This window comes from Fundulus heteroclitus, unplaced genomic scaffold (genome assembly GCF_011125445.2).
Source record: "Fundulus heteroclitus isolate FHET01 unplaced genomic scaffold, MU-UCD_Fhet_4.1 scaffold_41, whole genome shotgun sequence".
Lineage (NCBI taxonomy): Eukaryota > Metazoa > Chordata > Actinopteri > Cyprinodontiformes > Fundulidae > Fundulus > Fundulus heteroclitus.
The window spans coordinates 1,794,406-1,822,234 of record NW_023396824.1 but is presented as its reverse complement, the minus strand read 5'-3'; the positions used below and the strand labels follow the sequence as shown (position 1 = coordinate 1,822,234).

General features: G+C 40.8%; 2 protein-coding genes across 3 annotated transcripts in view; one reads left to right on the top strand and one right to left on the bottom strand.

Annotated features, from left to right (window-relative positions):
• Positions 1-1,284: 1,284 nt before the first annotated feature.
• LOC118560225 (zinc finger protein 239-like) lies at positions 1,285-5,643 on the bottom strand. 2 transcript variants are annotated; one of them, XM_036131124.1, is made up of 2 exons: positions 5,463-5,643; positions 1,285-2,138 (listed from the first exon to the last, which is right to left on the bottom strand). In XM_036131124.1, the coding sequence occupies exons 1-2, from the start codon at positions 5,580-5,582 to the stop codon at positions 1,422-1,424; spliced, it is 837 nt and encodes a 278-aa protein (XP_035987017.1). In that variant the 5' UTR covers positions 5,583-5,643; the 3' UTR covers positions 1,285-1,421. The 2 variants fall into 2 exon arrangements, with proteins under 2 accessions (XP_035987017.1, XP_035987016.1); XM_036131123.1 differs by having other exon boundaries at positions 1,285-2,141; positions 5,463-5,641.
• An 8,578-nt stretch (positions 5,644-14,221) lies between these two features.
• LOC118560220 overlaps positions 14,222-27,829 on the top strand; it is a 60,147-nt gene continuing 46,539 nt past the window's right edge. The window contains exons 1-4 of the mRNA XM_036131056.1: positions 14,222-14,410; positions 17,298-17,645; positions 26,331-26,663; positions 26,746-26,844. Of these exons, the coding sequence (XP_035986949.1) occupies positions 14,371-14,410; positions 17,298-17,645; positions 26,331-26,663; positions 26,746-26,844 (820 nt within the window). The 5' untranslated portion in view covers positions 14,222-14,370. The remainder of the gene's footprint in view (positions 14,411-17,297; positions 17,646-26,330; positions 26,664-26,745; positions 26,845-27,829) is intronic.

The following is a 27,829-nucleotide window of genomic DNA, read 5'->3' as shown; positions in this document are numbered from 1 at the left end:
GTACTATAAGAGTACAACCTGAAAGGTGTCAAGTAACTTTATTTTCATTTACCCTGGTCTCTGAGAAATGACCTGCCCATTTGATTTCTTTTAATGCAGCTTCCAGAAAATTAATCTCACTTTTAGGAAGCCATAGTTGCTCAGATGCTTTATTAAAATAATGAACAAACCAGTTTTGGGTAATTTTCCTGGAAAAGGTCTTAAGTTATCATAATTTTCACCTATTGCTGAACACCAAATACACGTTTCTGATGATTTACTCATCCTAGCGGATCAGTTGTGACAGATCATGACGAGTAGTTAATCATTTTAACTGTTTACATTTAACAGTTTATATTAAAATCACCAAAAAGTTTTTATTTTTTTTCCAATCGCATTCGCGAAGAATAGTCTCCAGTTTTCATTAAAATGCTGGAGGTTGATTGACACATTTATACTTTATTATTTCATATAGACACACGATAACAGACTGAAAACAGCAGTATCTGTATCATGGTGTTTATAGCGTGGGCTAGTTAGCTCCTAGATGGGCTTTTGTAGCCAGTCTATTTAAAAACTACTAAAACTGAAATGTGATAATTATGTAAAATAATAAAACAATATTGGCGACATATGGAAAATCTAAATTCTAAAACAAAAGCATGAAGATAAAAAGAATGAATCAGGTGTGACTACAATGTTGTTTTTGACATAGTTTGTTTTTTTGAACATAAAACTGGTGACAGACTTTAAAGTGACAGGAAGTGAGATCCAAACTGCTGATCCTCAGAGCTTTGAGGTAAACATGTTCCAGCTGTGGACCCGGCACCTTTCATCACAGCTGGATGTCCCGCCTTAACCCTCATCACTGCAACGTGATTGGCCCAGACCGTTTTGGTCTGGAAACAAACTGCTGGAGCGGTTCAAGATGGATTCTCCTGTGTTTGACCACACAAATACTGCAGGAATTCATCTTGCAGGGTTAGTGGCTTCCCACAAGCTGAAACTGTCCCTGGTCTGACTGGATCAGACTCTGAAAGGTCAGAAATTTATTCCATACGGGCTTTTCTGGCACTAAGAAGCAGAGCTGCAGTCTCTGTCAATATTTAGCCCTCATGAGCACCAAGAAGCTCGTAAAATAAAACAATTTTGATGCTAACTGGGCGAGACCAGAGAAAAGTGATTCTCAGAGAGCTTTTTGTGAAGTCTGCCATATTTATTTTTCAGTTTCATGGAGGGGGGTTCAATATGAAGCAACAGTGTGGAGACGAGTCGCAGAAGAAACACAGCTGAGAAACCATCCTGTTGATTTATGAACTCGTTTTTATTCCAACCTGCCAGACAGAGGAGGTACAGCAGGTAAATTAACTCAACATCAGTAACAGATCAGCTACAGAACCACAGTAACTCTGAGCTGCTGTCTTCAGATCCCAGTTTGGACCTCAGACTGCCGCCGGTTCCTGAGTGCTGTGATGTTTCTGCTGATGTACAGTCAAAGCTTGGTTCTGCTTGAAGGTCTTCCCACAGTGGTCACACCAGTAGAGTTTCTCCACGGTGTGCAGCTGCCTGTGAACATCCAGGGCGTACTTCTGAGCAAAGCTTTTCCCACAGTGCCCACAGCTGAAGGGTCTCTCTCCGCTGTGGATCCTCTGGTGTTTCCTCAGAGAACACGGTCGGGTGAAGGTTTTCCCACACTCCTCACACCAGAAGGGTTTCACTGCGCTGTGCGTCTGTCTGTGGTTCCTCAGGTTGCTGCCGTCCCTGAACGCCTTCCCACACTTCTCACAGACGTGTGGTTTGTCTCCGCTGTGGATGCGCTGGTGGACCTTCAGGTTGCTGAGTTTGGAGAAGCGTTTCCCACAGTCCTGACAGGTGTGAGGCTTCAGGCCAACATGGACCTGCTGCTGGTGGAGCTTCAGAGATTGTCTCTGGGTGAAGGTTTGTCCACACTGCTCACAGCTGAAGGTCTCTTCCACAGTGTGGATGTTCTGGTGCCTCTTCAGGTGGGCGGCCTGAGTGAACTTTGTCCCACACAGACCACAGGTGTGTGGCTTCTTCCCTGTGTGAGTCTTCTCATGCTTCCACAGGCTGGAAGCTCTGCTGAAGACCTTCTCACAGTGCTGACAGCGGTGATCCTCTGCTTCCTCCTGGTCTTCCTCCTTCTGTAATAAAAACAATAAAGATAATTTTAACTAGATCAGGAACCAATGAAATCTCTGCTGTAGACTCAGTCCTAGCGGCAAATATTCGTAGCTTACAGAGACAGAGCGGCTCAGCTGAGCTCATTGTTGCTGCTGCTGTGTGGACATTTGAACTTATTTCCAAACAAATACAAGAAGTTAAATTAATTTCTGTTGGGTAAGTCATGACTGAAGTCAACACCGGAGTTAACATTCATGCTAGGAGGGTTAGCTACAGCAGCTAGCAGCAGAACCGAGCAGAACCGAGCCCGGTGGTTCTGAGCTGCTGTGGTTTCCTCTCCTAGTGTCCAGCCTGACATCAGGGCTCATATTTATCATATTTATCACATTTATCACGTTTATCAGCGCTTATGCTCATGTCTGACCTCTGAGTTAACTGAATGGACGCAGCACTACACTGTGTTGCCAGATCTGACCGTTTCCAGCCCAAACCAACATAAAACCCGCTCAACTAAAATATCTCAACCTTTCCTGGACTTGTGGCTCCCCACAAAATGTGCAGTCATCTGTGGCGTTAGCGTTCATAGTGACACTTTATTAACATATTAATCACAGATGATGTCGGGTTTGACTCATTTCAGAGATAAATTAACTGCTAAAATGAGTTCAAGGAGACGGTGTTTTATTAAAATGTGAAAGTTTTTAGTTTTCTGCCACACAATGACGACTACTTTGTTTACTTTGACTACTTTTATTTTGTTATTAATTCTTTCTAACAGCTGCTAAATGTTGTGAAAAGCTTCCCAATTTAAAAACTATTAATAATCAGCTATTTTTCAGCTCAATGTGTTTAATAGACGCCCAGTTGGGTGGAAACTAGCCCTGTCTGGCCACACTGACTCACTTTCGCTTAATTTAAATTAGAATCAATATCAATATCATTAGATCATTGACATTATTTCCACCCTGGTCCTCAGCACCTGTCCTCCATGCTTTAGGTGTCTCCTGTCTCCACACACCTGTCCTCCATATACGACTGAGCTCATACAATCATTTCATTTAGGTCAGGCAGACCAGAGACACCTAAAGCATGGAGGACAGGGTTCCTGAGGACCCGGGTTGAAGCATAGACATAATATAAGAGTAGACGCGTCATTGGGCGGGTTCTGCCTATGCTGCGATGCGTCAGAGCGTCCGCCATCTTTAATGTGGCAAATCTGCAGTTACTCAGTCACTTAAACAGTATCAGAGGGACTTTAATCTCTGAATATACTTTGTATTCATAATGTTTTTATTTTTGTAATATTACAAGTTTATTTTCACATCCCTTTAGCTTCATTCTCCCGACTTTATACTCGTAAAGAATAAAAATAATTAAAATAATCTAACCTGGTCCTATTACTCCAGGAGTGAAATAATTCTGCAAACTGTGAACATTCTGGAAATGTTCCCTCTTAATTCTCATAATATGACTTTTTTTCATAACATTACCATTTTTATGTTTTTTTTTTTAACTTTATTGTCCTAGGACTTTTTTCCTCATATTATTAATTTTACCTCTTTAATACTCACCCAAAAAGTCTGTTCCTAAAGGTTCACATGTGACATGGTTTTATGAAATAATGAAGACCACAATGTTTAGATTTAACAAATTGATCCTTATATTCATATATATATATATATATATATATATATATATATATATATATATATATATATATATATATATATAAACAGCTATTTATTTGGCTTATTTATAATACTTTAAAATCTATATATGCACATCTACTGTATGTCTAAATAAAATAGTCTGTACTGTATGCAAGCTAAAAACCTTGAAAATAAATGGTCTTCACAGCTTTTTTCTAGTGTTGCCACTCTGCAGCTTTAGTGTGTCCAGTTTTGCAACATGGTGCAGCCTTAGTTTATAGAAGGCAGATACAAGTAGTGAAATCAGCCAGAATACATTTCCATGCAGCACAGGAATGAGGCATCTTCTCTGATCCACGTTCACAATAACAGAACTCAACTTTTTTCTGCCACACACAATATGGCAGTGATGTTGACGTGAGAACCTGCGCCCTATGACGCGTCTACGTATATGATGTCTATGGTGGAAGAACCTGGTCTAAAGTCAACAGGAACGATTCAGTCAGACAGCAGAAAAATCTAAACCTATGAATTTAATCAGGCATCAGTGTGGACACCTACAACCTTCAATGTTATGTTTATTCATTATTACACATTACTGTGAGTTTGGTGAAGCTACAACACGCTAGTAGGAAGTTTATAATTATTTTAAAGATAAAACATAAATTTAGCGCATTTTACTAAAGAGTAGTATTAGTATATTAAATCATATTATAATGATAGTAATTAATCTAAGTGTATTTTACTAAAGAGTAGTATTAGTAAATTAAATCATATTATAATGATAGTAATTAATCTAAGTGTATTTTACTAAAGAGTAGTATTAGTAAATTAAATAATATTATAATGATAGTAATTAATCTAAGTGTATTTTACTAAAGAGTAGTATTAGTAAATGAAATAATATTGTAATGATAGTAATTAATCTAAGTGTATTTTACTAAAGAGTAGTATTAGAAAATGAATTCAGATTATTATAATGATAATAATTAATCTAAGTGTATTTTACCAGAGTAGTATTAGTAAATTAAATCATATTATTATAATGATCAGGAGGAGCTGCTGTGGGCTAAAAGTCTGATGTCACATGTTATTACAATTTTAATTATATATTTTAATGATAAAACATTCTGTTCTGGCTTTTGTTAAAGGCAGCAAGAAATGTATGCCGTGAATAAATAAATTAATAGGATATTAAATAAATTCATAGCTTCAGAATCAGAAATACTTTAATAATCCCAGAGGTGTTTAAAATTAGTCAGAGGAAATCTATGCTAAAACCAGTTAGAAAGGTTTTGGGTTTATATTTAATCAGAGTGAGACCTCTCACCTTTGTTAGATCCCTACGTGAATTACGTGACATAGTGAGACCTCTCACCTTAAAAAGATCTTTGACGTATTTTTCTGCGGTAAAATCTGCTTTACAGCGACTAAACTGGATAAAATGTTGAAGTTTAATCCGTTCTACGCGCTCCTGCCTCAGAAAATATTCATCTTTAAACCAAATTAAACCAGATTTATGAGTAAAGGTTCCTCAGAGAACCCTAGTAAAGGCTGTGGGGAACCTTCTCATTTTGTCCGCTGTCTGGCTGCACGTGGTCACGTGGTGTGAGGACAGCACACAGGTTCTGGTTCCAGAGGTGTCGGTTCGGTCCCACCAGCAGAACCTCTTTCTTTACCAAAGTCTCTAACCTGGTGGAGGTCCCCGGAGGTTCTGGTCCTCAGGGTCCGGGACTCTGAGCTGTGGGTCGGGGAGAGCAGAGGAGGAGCCGCTCTGGTTCTCCTGGACCGGTTCTGGTTCGGCTGATCCATTCCAGCTTATGAAGCCCAGCAGCTATAGCCGGTACCGAACTTCTCCACCTAACTGCTTATCGGACCTCGTTCTGTGTTTTTGCATGAGCAGGGAGGGAAGGAAGTGGCCTCTGAAAATATTTCCAAAGTAAAAGCTTCGGCCTGATCCCCCAAGCTGCCTTTTATTTATTTATTTATTTATTTATTTATTTATTATTGTCTCCTGTCTGGCAGTGCAGCAGCAATAATAAATGTTGTCTTAATGCCAGAAAGAGTCCAACAGGTTTTACCTTCACCAGTGGAGCCTTACTGCTGTCACCATAGAGCTCTGCTTGGTTTATACATGCAAGAAGCTTTATTATAATTTATTCTGGGACTATTTCATGTTTAATGGACACAGAAACAGGTAGATGAGGACAAAAGGAGAGAAACAGATGAGATAAAATGCTAAAAGGGAGAAAAGGTGAAAGAGGAAAGCAAAGGAAAGAGAGAGTTATATAACATCCTCTGAGTCTGCTTCAGCTGGTTTTCGTTTTAGGACATTCTCTGGTTTAGGGAACATACAATAAACAACAAGAAATAATCACTGAATATAGGTAAGAACACGGCTAACAACATGACCATTTTTTATATTTTCTATTAAATTAAAGCATCTAAAACACCAGAGTCTTTCTGCTCTGCTAGGATTCGCTCCACGTTCCACACGTCTGTCCTGTTTAAAAATGAAAGTGTGGAGTGAAACATTCCTGATAGTTAATGGGGAATATTCTTAATATACAGAACTGTGCTACGTAACCTTGATGGTTCAGAGTGTGAAATAAACGTGCGTTCACAGTAGTGATGTGTGCAGACGGTCTTCTCAGCAGGGGGCGATCGCCCTCACAGCTTTACTGAAGAAGAGGTTTCTGTTCCATCTGGATTTAACGTTCCTGAAACGTTCCCCTGATGGAAGAGGAGCAAACAGCGCATAGCCCCGCTGGGTGGGATCTGTGGCGATCTAAAGTTTTATCATCAAACCCAGCTGCTGCCCAGAATAAGTGAAAACCTCTCCAGCTGTGTCCCACTCCACAGGCTGCGTTGGTCTAACATGCTGAATGTCCTGGAAGACAATCCTTCACCAGGTCCTGACTCCTGGAGCGCTTCAGCCCACATCCACCCACCTGCTGAGGACAGCTGCCCTGGTCCAGACTGACAGGACCAAGGCTGCCAGACCACCAGCACCCTGGACCCTCTGACCTCCTGGTGAAGTCCTGCTGACTGAACATGTTTGCTAAACCCACCAGTTACAGAACAAACTCCTCCTGTAGCACCACTGCTGACCCTATGGTGATAATAATAATAATAACGGTGATATAATGTGAAACAATGAACTACAGAAGTAGGAACACAGCTTCACATTTTGTTGCCAAATATTTGAGGAAGATGTTGGAAAAGCCAAAGCCAGTTTTAGAGCTGAGGCTTAAAGCTACAGCTGGTGATCCTGATCAGAAACACTTTATGTTCTACTGGGTAAAATCATCCTTCAGCAGTATTTACATTATCTATTTAGAAAAATGAGGTTAGAAGTCGTTCTCTGTGGAGCTGCAGGAATGAAAAACTCTGACCAATCCCTGCCGTTTGGTCCAAGGAGCAGAGATTACTCAGAGTTCTGGTTCTGCTCTAAACCTCCTCTGTTCCTCTAGTTCCAGGGAATCATCTCATCTACTGGTTCTCCCACATGTTAATCATTCTGGTGCGCTCACCTAACGCCTGAGTGCGGCTCGTTCCTTCTTAATTTCTGCTTGCTGGCCGCACACTTCTAGTGCTTTTTATCTAGTTAGCTTAGCAACTAGCTTAGCAGTTAGCTTAGCGGTTAGCCGTTCATTGTAGCTCCACTGCTCTCTGTAATATTCTGTCTTGGTTCCTGTCGACTCGGTTAAGTTAGTTTCCTTGCCTTATGTTTACTTTGTGTTTTTAAGTTCTGAAGTCCGGTTTAGCCTGTTTATTTTATATTCTTTTCTGGTTCACATTTATTAGTTGGTTTAGTATTTTCCTGCCTCTTGGTTTATTTGTGTTCTAGATTATTGAGTCCACTTACACCTAAAGGACAAAGGACACTCTTTTGAGGACCAAAATGTTCACATTTTGGACAAAGAAGACAGATGGTTTGAAAGGGGTGTGAAGGAAGCCATCTACGTTAAGAGAGAAAAACCTTAAACAGAGGAGGAGGCCTTAGGTTCCAACTCTCAAAAACTTACAACACAGCTATAGGATTAATTCCAGCCAATCATCACCTTAACTCTCACCCTCATTCAGGTGATCAAACATTGTTCCTTTAAGCCAAGCCAATAACGACCCTAACAACTCCTCGTTACAGAGGAGTGGACCAGTTTCGGTCCATTCTGCTGGCTTAATGGCTTTAACGACCGCCCATTACTAAGAGGTGGACCTGTTTCTGTTTAATCTGCATGTTATCTAAGCCATTACAGTCCTTTGTTAGGCAGTAGTATAAAGCTTGGTACTCATCATTACTCCAGACTTTTTGAATTGAGAAAGCTTCCTGGAGAGGAAGCGAAACGTCTTCAACTACGGAAAACAAGTCCAGTTGCTTTGTTTTTTACCTTTTTTTGGAATGACCATGACCTGATGACTGAGAATCTTCACCAGCATAGATTATTGAGTTCTGTTTAGGCTGTTGATTATTTTCATTATCGGTTTTCTGTATTAGTTCTGATTTTAGTGCTGCGATTTGTTATTATTTTTGTCCTTGGGTTTTGGTTTATTCTCCAGTTCTGTAATTGCTTCCACCTTTGGTTAATTAGTCTTTCATTCCGCTCACCTGTTTGTCTGTTTATTTAAGCCTCACCTCCTCCTCAGCTAGTTGTCGGTTCGTCTCTCATTCTTTCATGCACTCCGTCCCGTATCTGGTAAGAGCTCCCAGCACCTTGTTTCTGTTTTATTGACCCTGCTCTGTCTGTTTTTTGCCCAGTCAGTTCGCCTGCTCCCGTACAAGTGTTGCCTGGATGTTTTGCCTTACCTTCTGTTGGACTGTTTAGTAGCCTGTCTGTTCCCCACTCCTCATCATCCCTCAAATAAATCAGTAATCAACATAGCAGAGTTTTGGTTCAATTCCGGGTTCACCTTCAAATCAGGGGTCTGTTTCAGAAAGGAGGTTAAGTGAAAACTCTGAGTATGTTAACCCTGAAATGAGGGAAACTCTGGGTTTTCTGTTTCAGAAAGGGAGCTAAGTTAAACCTGAGAAAGCAGAGTAAGTCAAGCCCGTTTCTGAAAGAGAGGTAACTTATACTCAGAGTCAGTTACCATGGCAATTTACTCTGTGAACCTAACCTGGTCAGGAGCAGGTTTTCTTCAGAAAACCCAGAGTTTATTTTGGTCTCCTCCCCTTTTTTAAAGAGGAAGTGGTGTTTAAACACCTCATTGATTCTTTGGGGACATATTCATTGTGCACATTTCAGTCACGCAGAGCGCATCAAAGGGAATGAAATGGCATGTCCATTTATGGATGATCCTGTTGACGAAGAGGCTGTATTACTTCGTAGGGAGTTACATTTACGTCGGGAAAGGATTTTAAGGCCCAGAGTGGATTTTTTGTAATATCCCTATCCTATCACAGCAATTTATATCGTGTTTTTCATTTGCTAAAAAAAAAAAAAAGAAAACAAAAAAAAGATTTTAAAATAGTTTCAATACTTCCTAGAATTCACCTGTGACCATACACTCACCTCTAGCTTTAGTTTCAGAATGTGGATTTAAAGATCTGCCTTTTGGATCTGGCGGTCCAATATACAAGTTCTTTGCTGTTTTTTTCTATCTTTTTAATAAGAAGAAGTATATATAACTCCTTAACTGGCAACTGAAAATACATTAGATTAGAGTTACATCATGAATGTAGTCTAAAATTCAGAATGAAACTGTAGCATTTACTGTAAATCACTGAACTGTGTCCATCTGTGCACCAGAAGTTGATGGACCTTCCTCCTGCTGTTCTTCCACACTCTGGGGGGTAGAGATAAGAATGACCATTTATAGATATAAACTTGGATTCTATTGGCTACTCCACATATAAATGTGAATGTGTAGATTGTTTGATGTGTAGACATATAATATTAAAATTACCTCTGTAGGCCTGTCTGTGGCAGCAGAAACGGTTTCTTCATACCCATCATCCTGTGCAGATGAGCATTTCATAGAGTACACTTTATAATACTATTTGTTATAATTGATGGTGTATGGAGTAGGCTACTGACAACTGTATGGGGTACTGTTGGGACAGGAGGCTCCAAGAGGCAGATATTACCATCCGAATCTGTTGGGACCAACAAAAAACCCAACCCAAAGTAATATAAATGGAAATATCACATTTAGTCTATAGTAAAAAATAACACTGTAGGTAGACCTCTTACATTTTATGAAGGCACTTAAATCTTCTGGAGTGACTGGCTCTGATGAAGTCCCTCCAGGAATTCCCTCAGCCATTGGCCTTCCAGCATTTAGGCTCAGGGCCATCTCTTCTGCATTTGTCAGGGGTGGTGGTGCAGGTCCTCCCCCTGTTTTACAAGCCTCTGCCTTCTGTCTGTTGGCTGAGTAGAAGTCAAATGAGAATGAACATTTAGACATATGTCAAAAATGCTGCTGCACTGCTAGACACTGAATGCCATTCAGTCATTTAATATGTCAAATGTTTGTAAAGCCAGGTAGCTACTCCTATGATGTGCTCAAGGCTTACCTGCTTGAAGTATGTTTATATATTTCATTTTCAGCTGCTGCCATGTTCTTTTGATGCCTGCAGGATTGCACCTATCCATGAAAATTAAACTAGGTTTAATAAAATACTGTTCTTCCAGTTTCACCTCTGATATTATAAGTAAGTTACTTTAAAATAGTCTTAATTACTAACTACAAATTTTATCTTCAACAAGTCTAATTAGATTCATGTAATAATTACTGTCACTAGAAAGTATTGGTCTACTTACTAATTTGTTTTACTTACTTATTAATTACTTTCTAAAACCCAAATCAACCTCAACCACTTGAACAATACAAGGCGAGACAAGAAACTGCACTTCTAATGCTTTCAAATAAACAATATTGAATTGCATGAATTAATCTTAAATTGACCAAAGTGTGTAACTAGAAGGAGGAAGTTAAATTAAAAATATACCTTTTAAAATTTGATATTAAATCCACTATTGTTTTATAGTCTTTAATTTAATTACAGTATTTAGATGACTTAGTAACTTAATTCATTACACCCAACACTGTATAAAAGTAATTAAAATGTAAACTTACGCATTGACTCGAGCAGCTATTTTCACCCAAGCTAACTCTCCCTCCTTCGCCACTGCAGCCGTATTGCTTTTTTTTTTTAAATACATGCTCAAATTCTGCATATGCTTGCATAAGCACATCCAGTTCTGCTGGTGAGAAATATGCACACCTTTTTTTGTCTGACGCTGTTGCCATGGTGACTCGTAATATCTGTGCTCCATTCATAATGGCTTTTTATAGTTGTGGTGCACGCGCTTAACTCAGAGTCAGTCAACTCAGAGTTGATTGAACTAACTCATTTCAGCTGTTCTGAAACCCAAAACTCAGTTTCCCATCTCAGGCTAAGTTAACTCAGAGTTCAAGTTTTAACTCAGAGTTGGTTGAACCTCCTTATTGAAACAGGCCCCAGATCATTACAGCTCTCACTGCAGACTTAGAACACGGCTGAGAGTTGGAAAAAGTGAACCGTGTTCATGTTTATGAGAATCAGAGGAAGGCCTCAGCAGAAGAAAAGAAGACCAGAATGGATTTGGGAGATTTGTTTTTCACACGATCCCCCTGAAGAACAGATAAGACGGTCTAACGCAAGGGTGTCAAGCTCCAGTCCTCGAGGGTGTGTCCTGAAACTTTTAGAGGTTCCCTGGCCCCACACACCTGAATCAAATGGCACAATTAGCTCCTCAGTATTCAGTCAGGTTCTTCAGAGTCCTGCTAATTACCTGATTATTTGACTCAGGCGTGTCCGACCAGGGACACATCTAAAGGTTGCAGGACACCGGCCCTTGAGGACTGGACTTTGACACTTGTGGTCTAACGCATTCAAGAAGGAACCTGGGGAAACTTCAGGGAAAATCAGCAACTCTATTTTTAATCAAGTATCAAGAATCTTTATTGTAATTCAGTGAAATAACGAGATAACCCCTGTTGACATTTATATGGGCCTGCTCCTGCTTATTTCTGAAGGCCCGTCTTACCCCGATTTAAGATTTGATAGTAAAGGAGAAACAATTTATCAGAGGCAAACATTTAAAATATGTATATTTATTTCATTTGGAATTCCAAAGAGACAAAGATAACTTACATGCTTAGATTCAGTATATAACCCACTTCCTTCTCTCCAGGCATTGAAGCTTCTTTGTCTAATCAAGGGTTCGCAAAGACGTCCTTTTATTAGACTGAATAGCCCCTCCCAATTAGTTTGGGGGTTTTGGGCCCAGACACTGTGTCTCCAGGTTCTATCTCCTCCCAAAACAAGGAGGTTCTTCTCTCAAGGTCTATATGCAGTAAGGCTGATTTAGTACCCAAAATGTCCTATCAGGGGTCAAGCCAGATGACCTCAAGAACCATAAAATAGCTTTCAGACCTTAAAACAAAACACCCTGTGAAGCTGTGCTTTTTGCCCCCAGAGGGGAGACACAGTTTAGAGACCAGAAGTACCTCTTATTTTTCATAAAAATGCCTGATTAATATAACAACTAATGATATTTTTCCATAATACCCATCTGGCACAACAGGACATGATGTTTTCAGACAGTTAAATACACTGGCAACACCTCATGAGAAGCCAAATGAGCGCAGATGGTCGACAGGATATGATAAAATTTATGTTTGAGTCAAAAAGAACAGATAACAGTTTATGACCAATGTAAATTACTGTGCATTTACATGAATGTATCAGACAGATGTTCCTGAAGAAGTTAAGTGAAACGCTCCCATATAAGCTATAACTGTGAAAATAGTCATTAGCATCAGTAACAAGATGATTCAAAGCGCTGAAGATGAACAAAACAAACAAAGCATCCCAGAGGAAAGCAGATTACAGAGGAACAGCAGCAGGTCAGACCAGTTAGACTATAAACTAAAACATCAACAGTCAAAGGCAACACTAAACAAACTGGTTTTAACCTTGACTAAAAAGAACTCAGGCTTTCCGCACTTTTCCAGTATTCTGGGAGTTTGTTCCAGATCAGTGGAGCATAGGAACTAAATGCTGCTTCTTCATGTCTGGTTCTGGTTCTGGTTCTGCAGAGCAGGCTGGAGCCAGAAGACCTGAGTGGTCTGGAGGGTTGATGCCCTGATAACAAGTCTGTGATGTATTTAGGTGCTAATTCAGGGATTTATAGACTAACAGAAGGATTTTAAAGTCTATTCTCTGAGATCCAGGGAGCCATGGAAGGACTTCAGAACCGGGTCCATGTTCTCTACGTTCTTAGTCTTAGTGGAAGGACTTCAGAACCGGGTCCATGTTCTCTACGTTCTTAGTCTTAGTGAGGACTTCAGAACCGGGTCCATGTTCTCTACGTTCTTAGTCTTAGTGAGGACTTCAGAACCGGGTCCATGTTCTCTACGTTCTTAGTCTTAGTGGAAGGACTTCAGAACCGTCTCCATGTTCTCTACGTTCTTAGTCTTAGTGGAAGGACTTCAGAACCGGGTCCATGTTCTCTACGTTCTTAGTCTTAGTGAGGACTTCAGAACCGGGTCCATGTTCTCTACGTTCTTAGTCTTAGTGGAAGGACTTCAGAACCGGCTCCATGTTCTCTACGTTCTAAGTCTTAGTGAGGACTTCAGAACCGGGTCCATGTTCTCTACGTTCTTAGTCTTAGTGAGGACTTCAGAACCGGGTCCATGTTCTCTATGTTCTAAGTCTTAGTGAGGACTTCAGAACCGGGTCCATGTTCTCTACGTTCTTAGTCTCAGTGAGGACTTCAGAACCGGGTCCATGTTCTCTACGTTCTTAGTCTTAGTGGAAGGACTTCAGAACCGGGTCCATGTTCTCTACGTTCTTAGTCTTAGTGAGGACTTCAGAACCGGGTCCATGTTCTCTACGTTCTAAGTCTTAGTGAGGACTTCAGAACCGGGTCCATGTTCTCTACGTTCTAAGTCTTAGTGAGGACTTCAGAACCGGGTCCATGTTCTCTACGTTCTTAGTCTTAGTGAGGACTTCAGAACCGGGTCCATGTTCTCTACGTTCTAAGTCTTAGTGAGGACTGCTGGTTTGTTGACTTCCAGCAGGAAGCGATAACCTTCACCGCTTTGAGAAAGAAGCTCCTTAAGTCCTTTTGTTCTGGATTTAATGTTCCTGAATGTGGGTCAATCAGAATTACACAGGTGGTTGGGATCTGTGGCTACACGTCTACAGGTACCACAAACCGGATCACCAGGTGTGAAACTATGAGGAAACTGAACGCCCCGCCTTTCCTCAGAACTGATCTTGACTGGATCCAGCAGAACCGGTTCAGCAGCATCTGAAGCAGCAACCAGCAGAGAGTCTGCCCTCCACAGCAACTGATCTCAGTTCTGAGGTCAGAGGTTCTGGTGGTACCGTCAGGAGGAGTTCTGCTCCCAGGTCCAGGAGCTGAGAGCTGAGCTGGGTTCAGAGCAACTGGCCTCCTCCTCCTCCTCCTCCTCTTCCTCCTCCTCCTCCTCCTCCCTGGGTGTGTCTGTGAGAGCTGCTGCTTCCTGGAGGTGAAGAGACGCTGAAGTGTTGGCAGAGAGGTTCTGAAGGTTCTCTGAGGAGGTTCTGGTTGCTCTCTGACAGAAGATGAAGGTTCTGCTGCTGCTGGTTGGGATCCTGCTGCACGGTAAGATCACCTTCCTCTCTCCTCATCCTCACTTCAGGCCCAGCAGAGGTTCTGGAGGTCCACTGGACCTTCACTGGGCTCTCCTGGCTGGGTTGGTGGTTCTGATGCAGCTTGGTCTGGGATCAAAGTAAATTAAGGTTCTGTAGTGTTCTGGTCTCATTTAGATTCTCAAACTCAGAGGAGTCCAGTTCAGTCTGGAGAAAACCTTTACTGGGTTTATTCAGGTTGCTGCTAGTCTTTCTGCTCAGGTCCTGGTTCTGGGTTCTGGTCCGGTTCTCCCTTCTACATAGTTGTCTCCAGATTACCTCAGCTGGTTCATGTTGTTTCCTGGATCAGGACATCAGGTTCTGGTTCCAGTTACTCATCTCTCACCAGTCCTTCCAGCAGGTCCACTCTGTGGTTCTTAATGTTCCTGGTTTGGTTCTGATGTCTTTCATCCAACAAATGGGTCCAGTTCTCCTACTCTGCTGTTTCCTCGTCTGTCTGGACTTTAGCTGTTATTCTGGGCTCCAGCAGCTCGTGTGGTTCTGTTTATGTTGTGTCTGCTGTCTGGATCAGGCTCGCTCTGTCCGCTACCGGCCAGCAACCATTTAGGCTTTTATTATGAGGTCAAAGCTGCCATGAACTGAACTGTTGATGATCAAATGGTTACCCGTCCAGAACTTTGCTCTGGGCTCCAACCTGAAGTTCCTTCTGCTGTTTTAGTCTGAATATCCTTTAAAGCCAGAGGTTTTCCAGGCGGAGAGAGTCCAGAGCTTACCTACTAAGTGGCCAAAGAGCCATCAGAGGTCGGGGTTCATTCTGTCTTTAGCTGACTTCAGTCTCAATGAACCCTGGAACTTTATAACCCAGCAGGATTTACTTCTCACACAGATTCATAACTATTAGATGCTGGTGAAGATTCTCAGTCATCCAGGTCATGGTCATTCCAAAAAGAGTAAAAAACAAAGCAACTGGACTTGTTTTCCGTAGTTGAAGACGTTTCTCTTCCTCTCCAGGAAGCTTTCTCAATTCAAAAAGTCTGGAGTAATGTGGAGTACCAAGCTTTATACTACTGCCTAACAAAGGCCTGTAATGGCTTAGATAACATGCAGATTCAGCAGAAACAGGTCCACCCCTTAGTGATGGGCGGTCGTTAAAGCCATTAAGCCAGCAGATTGAACCTACACCTACACCTAAAGGACAAAGGACACTCTTTTGAGGACCAAAATGTTCACATTTTGGACAAAGAAGACAGATGGTTTGAAAGGGATGTGAAGGAAGCCATCTATGTTAAGAGAGAAAAAACAACCTTAAACAGAGGAGGAGGCCTTAGGTTCCAACTCTTAAAAACTTACAATACAGCTATAGGATTAATTCCAGCCAATCATCACCTTATCTCTCACCCTCATTCAGGTGATCAAAACATTGTTCCTTTAAGCCAAGCCAATAACACTCTAACGACTCCTCGTTACAGAGGAGTGGACCAGTTTCTGTTCAATCTGCTGGCTTAATAGCTTTAACGACCGCCCATTACTAAGGGGTGGACCTGTTTCTGTTGAATCTGCATGTTATCTAAGCCATTACAGGCCTTTGTTAGGCAGTAGTATAAAGCTTGTTACTCCACATTACTCCAGACTTTTTGAATTGAGAATCTTCACCAGCATGGGGTCCTTTCTATAATTTCTGATCTTTCAATTCAATTCAATTTTATTTATACAGCAGTAATTCACAACACGTCATCAAGGCTCTTTCCAAAGTCAGACTCCGTCAGATCCTCCAGGTTGGTGAGAAAGTTTCCTCTCTAAGGAAACCCAGCAGGTTGCATCAAGTCTCTCCAAGCAGCATTCACTCCTCCTGAAAGAGCGTAGAGCCACAGTGGACAGTCGTCTGCATTGTTGATGGCTTTGCAGCAATCCCTCATACTGAGCATGCATGAAGCGACAGTGGAGAGGAAAACTCCCCTTTAACAGGAAGGAGAACCTCCAGCAGAACCAGAACCAGGCTCAGTGTGAACGCTCATCTGCCTCCACCCACTGGGGCTTAGAGAAGACAGAGCAGAGACACAGAAAGCTCAGAAGCTCACATTGACCCAGGAGTACTTTCTATGTTAGAGAAGACAGAGCAGAGACACAGAAAGACACAGACAAAAAGCACAGAAGCACACATTGATCCAGTAATCTGTTCTACATTAGATGGTAATAGTCGGTGATCTGTCTTCCCTGATGATTTCACAGTCAACAGAACACCAGACCAGGTGTACCTTCTATGAAGAGAAAAATGACAGAGAACAAAAAGTTAAAAGCTGAAATAACAACAAACAATGCATATTGGAGAGCAGTAGGAGAACTCAGCATGGTGAGAGAAATAGATCCTGATGTCCTCCAGCAGCCTAAGCCTATAGCAGCACAACTATAGAGATAGCTCAGGGTAACATGAGCCACTCTGACTAGAAGCTTTGTCAAAAAGGAAAGTTTTAAGATTAGTCTTAAAAGTAGACGGGGTGTCTGCCTCACGGACCAAAACTGGGAGTTGGTTCCACAGGAGAGGAGCCTGATAGCTAAAGGATCTGCCTCCCATTCTACTTTTAGAGACTCTAGGAACCACCAGCAGACCTGCAGTCTGAGAGCGAAGTGCTCTGTTAGGAACATACGGGGTAATCAGAGCTCTGATATATGATGGAGCTTGATTATTAAGGGCTTTATACATTAGAAGGAGAATTTTAAATTCTATTCTTGATTTAACAGGAAGCCAATGAAGGGAAGCTAAAATTGGAGAAATATGATCCAAGAATTACAAAAGATAAATTATAAAACACAAATATTAGAATTTTAGAAGACTAAATCTTTAGCAGCATTTCTATTAATTCAAACCCACATATTACAACATTTTCTGTTTTTATCCTCAGTTTCCCAGCATGCCCGAGCTGGAGTGGTTGAGGTCAATGAGGGGGCGGAGTCTGTCCTCCTGCCCTGCAGTTACTCTGGTCAAATACTGGATGAGCCCTTTCTTAAATGGAGTCGCAGTGATCTCACTCCCAAATATGTCCACCTACAAAGAGAAGCGGAGGAGGATCTGAAAGACCAGAACCAGCAATTCAGAGGACGGACCTCAATGAATCTCGATGCTTTTGATACTGGAGACTTCAGCCTGACTCTGAGAAAACCTCTCAGGTCTGACAGTGGAAGCTACATCTGCAGCATCTTTAATGGAAAAGAAGAATTCAACCTGACAACCATTAATCTGAAGATTAAAGGTCAGATGAAATATTAGCACACTATGTTTTAACGTTCTATGTTGTAAATTAACATGTTGGAGAGATTTTTTTAATTATTGTTAATAGTTCCTGCAAAGCTGGATATCAGAGATAAGTCCCTGCAGCATCCTGCCAGTGACCAAGTATAATGATGGATTGATGGATGATTGATGGAACATAATAAATGCTGTAATTAAAACAATGGCAAACGTAAACAATATCCTCATTATTTTATTGACAAGAAAAGAGATACTTATAATGTCAAATAGTTGATAGTTTTAATAACGTATTTGTAAATTTTGGAATAGATTTAGCATTAACCATTCCTGAATGTGGAAGCAATAAAAACTAAACTAATTATAGACCGGTTTCTCTGCTGACTCAGTTTTCCAAAAAATAGAAAATAAGAGTCGTTTCAAGATCAACATAATTTATTTGATAAAAGCCAATATGGGTTTAGCCCAGGAAGGTCAACATCAATGGTGTGAAAACATCTTCTCCCTGAGTGCAGCTGCTTACACGTTTAGAAGAAGATAGGTTAGAGGTGATTTAAATACCTCAAGTTGGAAAAATTCCATTAACACAAGCTTCTTTGTAGCACATCTCAGAAACAAGACAATTCAAAGTGCTGAACATGAAATATTATATATATATATATATATATATATATATATATATATATATATATATATATATATATATATATATATACATATATATATATACATATACATATATATATATATATACACACACTACTTCAAAAGTTTGGGGTAACATTGAAATGTCCTTATTTTTTAAGGAAAAGCACTGTACTTTTCAATCAAGGTAACTTTAAACTAGTCTTAACTTTAAAGAAATAGACTCTATACATTGCTAATGTGGTAAATGACTATTCTAGCTGCAAATGTCTGGTTTTTGGTGCAATATCTACGTAGGTGTATAGAGGCCCATTTCCAGCAACTATCACTCCAGTGTTCTAATGGTACAATGTGTTTGCTCATTGGCTCAGAAGGCTAATTGATGATTAGAAAACCCTTGTGCAATCATGTTCACACATCTTAAAACAGTTTAGCTCGTTACAGAAGCTACAAAACTGACCTTCCTTTGAGCAGATTGAGTGTCTGCATCACATTTGTGGGGTCAATTAAACGCTCAAAATGGCCAGAAAAAGAGAACTTTCATCTGAAACTCGACAGTCTATTCTTGTTCTTAGAAATGAAGGCTATTCCATGCGAGAAATTGCTAAGAAATTGAAGATTTCCTACAACGGTGTGTACTACTCCCTTCAGAGGACAGCACAAACAGGCTCTAACCAGAGTAGAAAAAGAAGTGGGAGGCCGTGTTGCACAACTGAGCAACAAGATAAGTTCATTAGAGTCTTTGGTTTGAGAAACAGACGCCTCACAGGTCCCCAGCTGGCATCTTCATTAAATAGTACCCACAACACACCAGTGTCAACATCTACAGTGAAGAGGCGGCTGTGGGATTCTGGGATTCTGGGTTTCAGGGCAGAGTGGCAAAGAAAAAGCCATATCTGAGACTGGCCAATAAAAGAAAAAGATTAAGATCAGCAAAAGAACACAGACATTGGACAGAGGAAGAAAAAAGTGTTGTGGACGGATGAATCCAAGTTTGAGGTGTTTGGATCACAAAGAAGAACGCTTGTGAGATGCAGAACAAATGAAAAGATGCTGGAAGAATGCCTGACGCCGTCTGCTAAGCATGGTGGAGGTAGTGTGATGGTCTGGGGTTGCTTTGGTGCTGCTAAGGTGGCAGATTTGTCCAGAGTAAAAGGAAGGCTATCAGTCCATTTGGCAGCGCCATGCCGTACCCAGTGGACGGCGCTGGATTGGAGCCAGTTTCATCCTACAACAGGACAAGGACCCTAAACACACCTCCAGATTATGCAGAAGCAGGCAGCTGGTATTCTATGGGTGATGGAGAGGCCAGCGCAGTCACCAGATCTGAACAGATCTGAACCCATGGAGCTGTTATGGGAGCATCTGACTGTACGGTACGCAGGAAGAACCCATCCAACCAATCCAACCTGTGGGAGCTGCTTCTCTAAGCGTGGGGTGCAATTTCTCCAGATTACTTCAACAAATTAACAGCTAGAATGCCAAAGGTCTGCAATGCTGTAATTGCTGCAAATGGAGGATTCTTTGACGAAAGCAAAGTTTGATGTAAAAAAAATCTTGATTCAAACACAAATTATTTCTAACCTTGTCAATGTCTTGACTCTATTTTCTATTCGTTTCACAACGTATGGTGGTGAATAAGTGTGACTTTTCATGGAAAACACAAAATTGTTTGGGTGACCCCAAATTTTTGAACAGTAGTGTAAATATACATACATATTACGGTTTTAAACTCCTTCATACTACTGTTTACTGTATTATGCTGTTTGTGCTGGATGTAGGCTAACCGTCTCTCATTTTTTCTCATCAGTCATAAAACTGCTCGGCATCTTTGTGGGGGAAGGTCACCAGTATGCGTTTTGTTTTTCCTGTTTCCAAGAATGTTCCTTATGAACTCCTCAGCCATTCCAGCAATCACACGCTCCAACCCCAACCGGACAGTGCAGCACACAGAATCTGATCAAATGCGAGCTTAATACTTATCTCGCTGACACCAGAAGAACTCGTTATGTTCTTACAACACATATTATGGTTATAATAGTTTCATTGAGCTAGGCAAGCATACTTTGGATGAGCAGGTTTTCTGTCACATTTATGTGCACTGTTGCTCTTTATTTCCACCAACTCATTGTTGGTAATGTGTCACTCTTTCATGTCCACACACACACACACACACACACACACACACACACACACACACACACACACACGCACACGCACACACACACACACACGCACACGCACACACACACACACACACACACACAAACACACACGCGCGCGCACACACACACACACACACACGTTTTCATAAATATTTGGACGTTTGAGAAATATGGGACAAATGGGTACGTGCATTTCCAAAGGTTCTTGAAGCATGGGAATCAAATAGTTTTCTATACAAGCTTCCACGAAAACATTCATCTATTGAGATTTTAGCTACAGCTACATTTTTGTCAAAACTATGTGACTTATGGGCACATTGTCTGGTTTATGTAACTTTTGAGGACTGTAACCACTCACACAATTCTTACATGTCTAAGTGAATTGTGAGATCCAGAGAAACACAATATTTTCCAGTATATGTGACTTATGAAGACTAGATAACTACAGTGTCAGTATTTACAACATAGCTTGTTTGAAATAGCTCCATTATAAGCATAGTTGTGTATTCATCATACTCACCAAAAAAGTAACATCTGAAACAAATCAGATATTTATGTTATTACAAGACAGGAAATCTGAGCTGTGTGGGGACTTAAGAGAGATAGTCAAAGAATAAGGTAAATCTACTATTTAGTCCCTATCGGACAGCACTTAGGAATTTTGTAGATGGCATTCATGTGGAAAGAGCGGGGGGAAAAACTCTCTCACCTGTTCTACAGTTCCAGTCATATTAAAGATAGAAGTCTAGCTGACCTAAAAAGACAAATTTCAATAAGATTTTTATTCCATATAATCTGAAACAAGTTATGGCAATTATAAACAAAAGCATGTGTTCAACTTCAAATAATGTAAAATTGTTCGTCTGTTTTGTATAGTATTGTCATGACAAAGTAATAGTGGTTGCAGTATGTAACAAAGAAACATACCTCGGCTTTAAGGGTTAATTTCAAGTATTAAGATGACATTAGTCACAGAATCTATGACACTTAAACATTTCTGCAGAAGTATTGTGGAACTAGTCATTGAAATTATGTTATTGTGAATCTTTTACCCAAACTGATAGTTGAAAGGGTATTTTACTTATGCACTAGACCCAACTGAGATATTAAATTGTGTTTAATTGGAACTGAAAATGTCTAATCATCTGTTGTAAGGATGAAGTGGATGTCTCACTCATTTCTGTCTCTGCTGAAGGTTGAATTGATCTCCCTACACTTGGTATCTGGAACAAAATAGACAGATAAACTGTTGAGTTCCTTATGTAATAAACTAATGATAATCCTAGTTTATTGATGGCTGAGGCTTGTTATACTAGACCCTATAGAAAGATTGAAAACTGTAGAGTAATTCTCCATCAACAATATGAAGACGCTTTGACACACAATGAGGATGTCATATTAAACACACTAATGTCTTTCAAAGTTAATATAATATGAGGACATTGTGACACACAAACACTAGCATGTATTAAGACTATATAGTCTTTGATCATTATCAAAGAAAGTTCTGAAGCCCACCCTAATTTAAGGCAAGGCAAGGAAAGGCAAATTTATTTATATAGCACAATTCAGTACAGAGACAATGCAAAGTGCTTTACATGATTAAAATATAGGAATAAAAGCAAGTACGGATAGAATGTAGAAAAAAAAAACAGTTCAGTTTAACTTGAACATTGAACATTTTAAAACAGTTTAACTTGAACATTCAAAGGCAATTTTAAACAAATGTGTTTTTAATCTCGATTTAAAGGAACTCAGGCTTTCCGCACTTTTACAGTTTTCTGGGAGTTTGTTCCAGATAGGTGGAGCGTAGGAACTAAATGCTGCTTCTCCGTGTTTGGTTCGTGTTCTAGGTATGCAGAGCAGGCTGGAGCCAGAAGACCTGAGTGGTCTGGAGGGTTGATGCCCTGATAACAAGTCTGTGATGTATTTAGGTGCTAAGCCATTTAGGGATTTATAGACTAACAGAAGTATTTTAAAGTCTATTCTCTGAGATACAGGGAGCCAGTGTAAGGACTTTAGAACTGGGGTTATGTGCTCTACTTTCTTAGTCTTAGTGAGGACGCGGGCAGCAGCATTCTGGATCAGCTGCAGCTGTCTGATCCACTTTTTAGGCAGACCTGTGAAAACACCGTTGCAGTGATCAGTTCTACTAAAAATAAACGCATGGATTAGTTTTTCTAGATCCTGCTGAGACATCAGTCCTTTAATCCTGGAAATTTAAATGGACCAACTTCCTAAAGAATTCATCCATGTAAAGCCTTCAGGACGTTAAATGCACAAATCTATATAAAACTACATAAGATGTAAGAATGAATGATCATTTAATGGTTAATTTGAAGTATGTAGCGGACCTTAGTCCTCAGAATTGATGAAACCAAAATATTTCTGCCAAAGTAACGATCATCCTCATTGAATGAGGGTCGAAACTTAGCATACAAGACATTTTAGAAAGGTCTAACATGGTTGTGAATCTGCAAAATGTCAAAATATCGTTTTTGGACACTTTTCTTTTAGCTTCCTGCCCCTGCCACACCCAGATGAAATGCCCCAGTGACACCAAACTCACAGAATCCACTCACCCTTATCCCCTGAACATTATTTGCGAAGATCAGCCCTCTGTGGAGAGCTCTACTGAATCTCCTAAACCTAGCACATGAAGGAAGGTTTCATAGAGCAGCATCAGGCCCAAAAGAACACCAGCAAAGATTCTACTTTACTGACTGTCAGGGTGCAGTTTTTGCCGGCTGCACCCTGAGCATTTTCCAGCACCTTCCTTCTTCCATCCAGCCCTGATTCCACTCTCCCTTAATCACCCCTTTAATCAGCTCCCTTAGTCACCTACACCTACATACTTTCCCTCTTGTTTAATTATGGTTTGTTGTGTGCAATCCATTTATTACATCAGCTTTGTTGTTGTCTAATGTGAATTTACCCATCTGGAACAAATAACAGCTGTTGTAATTTCTTCTATTATTTTCTAAATGGCTTCTATATACACAGTATTCTGTATAGTATAAAGAATATTGATTTTTTTAGATTAACCAATATTGTTCTCTTCTAATATAAGACAAACAATGTTCCAAAAAAAGTAAAAAAACAAAACAACTGGACTTTTTTTCTGAAGTTTAAGGACGTTTTGCTTCCTATCCAGAAAGCTTTCTCAATTTAATTGAGATACCAGTCTCTCTCTCAATGCACCTGAAAGCCCTCAGCATCCTGTTGTGGATGTTGTGTGTAATTGTATTGCAATTTAACTGAAATGATGTTCTAATTTTATTTCTATAACCTTTGTTATGATGGTTGTGTTGTTGTAACTGCAATGTTAATGATAGCTAGCCGCAGTGACGTGCGGTAGGGTTCATAGCTGGTGAGGCACTGACGTCATCAGAGTCAGATTTACAAATATATACACTCTACAGAGTAGACTCATTGCAAAGTGCTGAAGGAGACTGATTGAGCCAAATCAATTAACCAAGAGACATGGAAAAATATTTATTCTTTGATGAAAAAAACTAAAACTAAATTATTTGTCATTTGAATGGTTACAGTTTATGAGTTATGATGGATTTCTGCATTTGTAACACATTCAAAAACTATAACACACATTACGCACATTTCATTACAAAAACAAAACATGAATAAGTATCGCTGTCTTACCTCTAATTATAATTTAAGTCCCTGCGGCGCTCTTTCTGAACAAAAATATCGGTCACTTTCCGGAAACAGTCCTCTTTATCTTTTTTAGTTTTAAAAGTCTCTCAGTCTCAATGGAGATCACTGCCAGGGAGGAAAGCCTTCCTTCATCAGTCCTGTTCCGGCTGTATGTTTAAAGTCTTTTTAGTGCTTTACTTGTTTAGCATAAGTCGCTAATAAAACATCCATAACTTGCTGTCACTCTACAGTTTTGGGATCAGGAGCGGTGCGCCTTGAGCGCCCCCTGCCTAGAGGCCAAGGAACTGCCGGCCGCCCCTACAACCAGTTCTCTGCTGGTTATGATCGGCCAGCACCACGAAAACATGTTATCTGCACACAGTTTGATGACCAAAACACAATTCGTAATCCACATACATTAAATTGTGGAAAATCAGTTCATAACTTTTTGAACAATTGAATTTATGATCTAGAGACAGGAAGATGCATCACAGAATGGAAGCCAGCGCAGTTAACATGGGATTGCGCAATCCCAGGGGAGGCCAAGCTCGCTGCGGCCTCACCGGCGAAAAGTCTGCGATTTTAAAGAGAATATGATCAAAAATGAGGAAATTAGATAAAAAAATTACTTATTACAAATGACTGAGTGAATCACAATTTATATTATGTCATCATTATATATTTTCTTTCTTTCATTGATGACTAGTGAGGCCTGGCCTCACTTGCCTCCCCTGACTGCACGTCACTGGCTAGCCGGTTAGCAACGAGTGACTTTACAACACCCTGCAGCTAAGGGCCTCGAATTAGCTACAGCAAAGCTAGTAAACCAGTGCTAACACTGATTAGCCTATCTACCTGGTGCCACGCACAAAATGGCGGCTCTGATAACGTATTGCCTCCGGCCCCTACTTGCCATGCACAAGATGGCCTCTGCGAGATCATAGGCTAACGCACTAGCTTAGCATGAAGGCGGACTTTGAACAAAGGATGGTTACCAGTTGAGACAAACAGCTTCAAACAAAAACTGCGGGAAGCAGTTAAAGGCCGCAGCAGGAAACAAAGAAGAGAGGAAAGAGAAGTGTGGAACTCCCACACCAATTGGTGAGGCTTGTTTCTCACAAAAACAAATCAAACAAAGCACAAGTCACGTATCATACCATAAGCACAGATTGGAAATATTCAGCACAGTTCAAACAAACTCCTTCTGGAGTACTTAAGTACTAAACCTATTCCTACTATGTTCTGCCGAGGCACAAAATATTACCCTACAGGTGTATAGAGGAAAAGAGAGATCTCTTTACTTATTGTTTTTGTCCCAAAAAGGGAGATCGGTGGTGCACAGCTCGGCGTCTTTGGATCTCAGCTGGAGTTGGCAGGGAGATGCGGGGATGATTTTGGTTCACTGAGAGATGTGGGCTCTTTCAGTTGCATCAAAGATGATTTAATGTTAATTCAGACTCCATACCTCTCTGATACACAACACAAAGGCAAGGTGATACAACAAAACTTGGTCACCAAGAATTCAATCACGGTTTCACCACGTGTAACAACACTCAGAAGTTCAGCTGAACATCTTCTCAACACAATGGGGCTACACAGAAGAACGAGCTCTCGGCTGCACTGCAGTTTATTCTCGGTGTGTAATTTAATCTGTGGGCAGTCACCCCCTCCATGGTGACTGGAGCTGTAAGTGACCCGAGAAGTTGTAGTCCCAACTGCTTGCATGCTTTAAGTTGCAGTTTATAACAATGTCTTGAATAAAACAAAACAAATGCTTTTATCTAACTGGCTCCCCTGCAGTCTTAATTTCTACTGGATGTGATGTAAACAAAACACCCTGTGATATCTGTGACCCTGAACAGAGCTACTGGACTGCCTGATAACTTCCCATCACTATCAAAGACTATTGGCTGCAAGTGCTATCTGGGACAGTTCACAGACTAACACACACATGATTACACTAAAACACAAAGGCACACACACACTGCCTCTACGGTGCTTTCTTTCCTGCTTTCTGTTTTAGTTGTAGTTGAGGCATCAATAAAAGTAGTGAAATGATCCATTGATGGTTCAGACAGGTAAAGCTTCTGTTTGTCTTCATGTTGATCACAAATGAAGGGTTTTCATTACATGTACACAGAAACGTAAAGGTCATAAATGTAACCAGAATAATGAGCATGACTGTTCCTGCCCACTGTTCACATTGGGCTGTGGTCTCCTCTCAGATGACCAGGAGGAGGTGAAGGTGACTGAAGGAGCAGAGTACGTCGTCCTGCCCTGCAGAACATCACCTGACCTACATGAGAAAACATCAGTGGAGTGGACTCGGTCAGAACCAGCAGTAAATGTGGTTCACATGTATCCAAGCACAGACCAGAAAAACCAGGACAGCCTTTACCGCGGGCGTACAAAGCTAAATGAGGACCTGCTGAGAACTGGAGACGTGAGTCTGACCCTGAGGTTCCCCACAGACAGAGACAGTGGGACCTACATCTGCACCGTCTACAGGGGCGAGGACATCCTGAGATGGAGGGTGGTTCTGAAACATGTCAGTAAAGGTCAGTGTAGAGTATCAGGTTGGAGCTACTGATGAAGGTCAAAGGTCAGAGTAAGAGCAACATGATTTTTGTTTTTCCACAGAAATATTTCCATCCTGGGCCATAGTTCTCCTGGTTTTCTTGGTTCTGTTTATTGTCTCGGCAGGACTTTTGTACCATTTTCGGCACAATTTAATTCGAGGTAAGTCTCACTCATAATGGTGATGTGTGAACTCTCTCTAGTGTCATGAACCCAAGGCAGAGGACACAGTATTCAAACCAGACAGCAGGATGAGTGATTAACAAGGTTTATATAACAGGGACAGGCAGGCTGAGTGGTCAGAATAACAGTCCAAAGTCAAAAACTGGGTAATCAAAAAAGAGCAGGATAATCAAGAACAGAATCCGGGTGCAGAGTCGGGATACAAATCCAAGTTCGGTACACAAGCAGGCAAGGTGAGACAGACAGGGATCAGGCAAGCTCAGAAAATCCAAAAACAGAACCAGGTGAGGCAAAACAGGCAGGCAGTCAGATCAGGCCGGAAAAACAGGTTCCGGGGGCAGGCTGGGTCAGAATCAGGAGGGTAATCGGGTAATATCAACAGGTCAATGAAAAGAGAACGCTGAAACAAAACTCACCAAAGGCTGGTAAGTGATCTGGCAGATCGTAGCAGGATGAAGTGGGTTTAACAGATGAACAGAGCAGAGTGCTAATTGCAGAAAGCAGGTGGAACTAATCAAAGGCAGTGATTGAAAGTAAACTGAAGCTGATTGGATGGTGACTTGTGAAGGGAAGTGACAGGCAAACAGATTGAGTGGTGAGGTGAGCTGGCAGATTGCTGGGAGGAGACAGAACTGAACTGGTAACAGATGTGAACTGATCAAAATAAAGCAAAGAACAAACATAAACCAAAACAAAACCCAAATCGTGACAATTAGGGGTGTATCAATTCATGTATTCATGATTCCTAAGGGCTTTAAATGTTAGAAGGAGAATTTTAAATTTGACAGTTGCCCAGGAGTTAGAGAGTTTGCCCTGCAATTGCCGGGTTGCCTGTTGGATCCCCCGCTCCGACCGTCTCGGTCATTGAGTCCTTGTGCTCAAGACACTTGATCGGAGTTGATCAGAGGGCCGGGTGGTGCTGATGTCCAGCAAACATTAGATGCATAAACATTTCCTAACAAGA

What these genes read in the sequence shown, in the direction of transcription:
- LOC118560225 (XM_036131123.1), bottom strand. Translation starts at nt 5,582, where the DNA reads ATGGATCAGCCGAACCAGAACCGGTCCAGGAGAACCAGAGCGGCTCCT. An exon ending in CCTCCGGGGACCTCCACCAG is followed by an intron (nt 2,142 to 5,462) that starts GTTAGAGACTTT and finishes TTTTTATTACAG; the next exon opens with AAGGAGGAAGACCAGGAGGA.